The following is a 5,000-nucleotide window of genomic DNA, read 5'->3' as shown; positions in this document are numbered from 1 at the left end:
ATGAGCCTCTGACACAGAATAAGGCAGTCGTGTGTTTATTAGTCATGATTAATCAAAGCGTTTCAGTCTTCTGGTTATTCAGAGACAGCGACAGGGGTTTCCTGGAATGATGTGTGTTATCGTACTTCTGCAGCGGGGCATACGTGGAGTGTGTGTGTGAGATGCCCTCTGGTGTTCAGAGTGATATGTGGTGTGTCTGTGTGTGTGTGTGTGTGTGAGAGACGCCCTCTGGTGTTCAGAGTGATATGTGGCGTGTGTGTGTGTGTGTGTGTGTATGTGTGTGTGTGTGTGTGTGTGTGTGTGTGTGTGAGACGCCCTCTGGTGTTCAGAGGGATATGTGGTGTGTCTGTGTGTGTGTGTGTGTGAGAGACGCCCTCTGGTGTTCAGAGTGATATGTGGTGTGTGTGTGTGTGTGTGTGAGACGCCCTCTGGTGTTCAGAGTGATATGTGGTGTGTGTGTGTGTGTTTGTGTGAGACGCCCTCTAGTGTTCAGATGGATATGTGGTGTGTGTGTGTGTGTGTGTGAGACGCCCTCTGGTGTTCAGAGTGATATGTGGTGTGTGTGTGTGTGTGTGTGTGTTTGTGTGAGACGCCCTCTAGTGTTCAGATGGATATGTGGTGTGTGTGTGTGTGTGTGAGAGACGCCCTCTGGTGTTCAGATGGATATGTGGTGTGTGTGTGTGTGTGTTTGTGTGAGACGCCCTCTAGTGTTCAGATGGATATGTGGTGTGTGTGTGTGTGTGTGTGTGTGTGAGAGAGAGAGACGCCCTCTGGTGTTCAGATGGATATGTGGTGTGTGTGTGTGTGTGTGAGACGCCCTCTGGTGTTCAGATGGAGCATTTACCACCAATCTGCACTGACAAACTGCGTATAAAATAATCGCAGCCTTTGCCAAATCGCATGCAGTTTCATTTCAATTTATCGCGCAGCCCTAATGTGTGGGATGTCTCTGATTGGTCAATGGCCGTGTGGTTCCGGGATCTGATTGGTCGCTCACCTTGCTCTGGTTGCCGTTGCTCTCGCGGGCTCTCCGGGGAGGTTTCCACGAGCGCTCCTTCGTTACGGTGTTGATGTAATAATAGCGTCCGGTCGCGGGGTCTTGGTACTGATCCCAGAGCTGCAGCGACTGGAGGGGCCGTTGCCCCGGCGACGGCATCGGAGGCTCCGCCCACTGCCTTCTCCCCGCATCCGACAGGGAACTCTGGGAAATGTAGGCTGATGATGAGAGCTGAGGAGAGGAGACATTAGAGGGATTACAAAGAAATATGGCACATATTACACGCAAAATGCAGAACTTGTGTTGCGCTAGGAATTGCATTTTAACTAGTGTTATTTCAGTTTTATTAATATGTCATTATAGTATTTATTCATATTTTGAGTTAGATTTTATTTTTATATTCTCAGTTTTCATTTTCATTTTAAGAATTGTATGTACTTATGTCCTTTTTAGTTATATATATATATACAGTACAGGTCAAATGTTTTTGAAAGAAGTTTCTTCTGCTCATCAAGCCTGCATTTATTTGATCAAAAATACAGATTTTTTTTTTTTTATATTGTGATATATTATTACAATTTAAAATAATTGGTTTTCAATTTATTATACTTTAAATTATCATTTATTTCTGTGATGCAAAGCTGAATTTTCAGGATCATTACTCCAGTCTATCACATGATCCTTTAGAAATCATTCTAATATGATGATTCATTATCAGTTGGAAATAGTTCTGCTGCTTAATATTTTTTTCATAACCTGTGATACTTTTTTAGGATACTTTGATGAATAAAAAGAAAAAAAAAAAGAAAAAAAGAAAGAAGCAAATGTTTTAAAAACAGAAATCTTCTGTAACAGCGATATACACCACTGCTCAGTCATTTGGGGTCAGTAATTTTTTTTCTTTCTTTTTTTGAAATAAATCAATACTTTTATTCAGCAAGGATGTGTTAAATTGATAAAAAGTGATAGTAAAGATTATTTATATTATTAGAAAATATTTTTTTATTTTGAATAAATGCAGTTCTTTTTAACCTTTTATTCATCAAATATATTAGGCAGCAGAACTGTGTCCAACACTCATAATAAATCAGAATATTAGAATGATTTCTAAAGGATCATGTGATAGACTGGATGTCACATGTGACACTGAAGACTGGAGTAATGATGCTGAAAATTCAGCTTTGCATCACAGGAATAAATGATTTTTTAAAGTATATTCAAATAGAAAACTATTATTTTAAGTTGTAATAATATTTCACAATATTACTGGGGTTTTTTCTGTATTTTTGATCAAATAAACGCAGCCTTGATGAGCAGAAGAGACTTCTTTCAAAAATATAAAAAAACGTAATGTTTCCAAACTTTTGACCTGTACTGTATATATAATTTTATTTCAGTTTGAGTTTTCAGTAATTTTAGTACTTAAAAATTTGAAATTAGAAAACTGAAATATTTTATATTTTATTTCAGCTTTTCAATTACAAATGGGTTTTAAAAATTAAAATTAAAGTAAGATTTTTTTCGTTTTCTTAGTTTTAATCATTTAAATTCTAAAATATGTAAATAAAAACATATTTATGTACAATTTTCTCATTTCTAATTTTCAATCGTTTATTTAATATTTTTCATTTATTTTAGATTTTTTTTTTATTACCAACAACAATTTTTAATAGTTACAAGTTTCAGGTTTCGTATTTCAGTTTTACTTTTAAAATCTTTAGTACTTAAGTAACAAAAATCAGATATCAGAAAACAGAAAATAACTAAGTTGAAATTTTCATCTATACTTTATTTCAGCTTTATTTCAGTTACACCGCAAACTATTTTAAAAAGTCTTACTTGTAGTTAACAATAACAACACTAAAGTTCACAGAGGAAGTTAAAGCTTAATCACATGTTTTGAAGTTCAAAAACGAATGATTGCTGATCTTTTAGGTGAATGCAACCATGATTTCTAATGCGTGTGTGTTTAATGTGTGTATGTGAGACTAATTAGTGCATGTGCAAGATTATCCCGGTTTAAAAGTCTACTGAGGTGAACTTCAGAGTGCATGATGGGACTTCAAGTCAAGTGTGTCGTGTGTGTGTGTTAGTGTGGTTATAGACGTACACTTCACTAAGTAAGAAAACAGCTTGAAGCCACAACCGTCGAGAGGAAGTGGCCTAAAACACAGACACACACGACTATATGAACAATACAGAGAGGAAACATGAACCATTAGAAGCCACCGAACAATAAATCAGGGCTAAATGTAAAAGGTTTGCTGATGTCATTCATGCACTTTAGTCCAGACGAGGTCTGAGTGCACTTAAAAGCTTTGCCCGATGGATTACGGTGTGTTTCTGCGCTGTAGTGCTGCATATGGAGGGATGTTTTCTGAGGTGAGAACCGTGTCGATCTGGATTATATAACTCTTCTCTATGATGCCATATGGGCACGCGGCGTGTGCGGGGCGAGAGACATGCCGTAGATGAACAGCAGGGGTCTCTCTCTCTGACATCAGACACGCTTCACTCCTGAAGAACCAAACAGCATCTTTATACTCACTAAAACATGCGGCACTCAGAAAGATACTAAAATCAAGCGTTTATGTGTCTATGTGGTGTTTTTAATATGCTTTAAGACAAAGCATGTGTAAGTTCATAAGTCGACACCATTGCTGAGTATTTCCTCCTTAAAACTGCAGTGAACCAAAGACAGTCTCAGAAACACCCGATTCCTACCGTCCGTCACACACACATTTTATCCCTTAAGGCGAGACACTACAGGTGAATAGGGTGACATTTTAAAATAACAGATAGCACCATGAAACTTCCTCAGTTGATTACTTACACAAGTATATATAAAACATTATTACATGTTTAATTATGCAAATGAGGGCATTATCTCATTAAATATGTGTGATTTTGCATATATTTTCGGTAGATAGATCTGAACGTATGATAAACCCAGGTGCAAAAATCTTTTTTCATTTTGTTTACACACACAATATATTTCGGGATATATGCTTTCACTACCTTGGAAGTCAAAATATACTGTCCATATCCTTAAAAAATCGATTTTCGCCATTTTTTTTTTTAAAATGTCACATAAATCAGGCCAGGAATGATTTATTTACAAATCCCAATGAAAATATCTTCAGAATACTGCTAAGTGTATAACTGGAGAGTGTGGTGTACACTGGTGCTACATAGGCTGAGATGTTTGTACTGGAGAATGACAAAAAACTCATTTTGAGAAACAGCTCTAAATGAGATTTCGTCATTAGCTTTAAATCCCCCTTTGGACATTCAACGATTGGTTAGTGATAGAAAGGAAATGCCCATATTTGGGTTACATAGCGTTACGCAGGAGACTCAGAGCTTTACAACGAGACCGGTCACGACAGAAAACAAAATGTAATAAAATAGTTTAATAAAGTAGAGTAAACTAGCCCAAAATCTAAAAAAATCTCGTTTTCCCCTGCCGTGTCTCGCCTTAAAACTCATCTTTGATCAACAAAATTACATATTTACATGTTTTTTCCTTAAAAAAAATGTCTTTATGCTTTAAAATATCTTGACTGTAACTCGACACCCTTGCCTCATTTAGTATGCGCGGTTCTATGAATATGCAAATGAGCCCCGCCTCCACTCACTCCCTCAGCTCAGAGATCCACTGGTTGACGATCACACGTTGATCTGATTGGTTACAAGGTAGTTTGTGACGTCAGAAACACCAGCGATTTCAAAGCGTGTTTCTGAGACTGTCTTTGGTTCACTGCAGTTTTAAGGAGGAAATACTCAGCAATGGTGTCAACTTATGAATTTACACATGCTTTGTCTTAAAGCAGATTAATAACACCACATAGACACATAAACAACATTAAAAGCTGGATTTACACCACAGGGGGACTTTAAAATAAACTAATAAACTTAATGTGAAGCATTTACTACAGTAGTCAACATTTGAAGTGGATCTAAAAAGTTCATCAAGACAAGAACGGGTTTTGTTCAAAATTCA

General features: G+C 37.0%; 1 protein-coding gene across 5 annotated transcripts in view; it reads right to left on the bottom strand.

The window, feature by feature from the left end:
- The window catches only part of arhgap9 (Rho GTPase activating protein 9), a 62,056-nt gene that overhangs the window by 33,185 nt on the left and 23,871 nt on the right, over nt 1-5,000 (bottom strand). For all 5 annotated transcript variants that reach the window (XM_084426829.1, XM_084426830.1, XM_084426827.1 and 2 more), the window contains one exon: nt 998-1,228. In XM_084426829.1, the coding sequence (XP_084282955.1) occupies nt 998-1,228 (231 nt within the window). The remainder of the gene's footprint in view (nt 1-997; nt 1,229-5,000) is intronic.

This window comes from Rutilus rutilus, assembly GCF_951802725.1.
Source record: "Rutilus rutilus genome assembly, chromosome: 12".
NCBI classification, from domain to species: domain Eukaryota; kingdom Metazoa; phylum Chordata; class Actinopteri; order Cypriniformes; family Leuciscidae; genus Rutilus; species Rutilus rutilus.
This window is presented reverse-complemented; position numbering and strand designations above follow the sequence as displayed.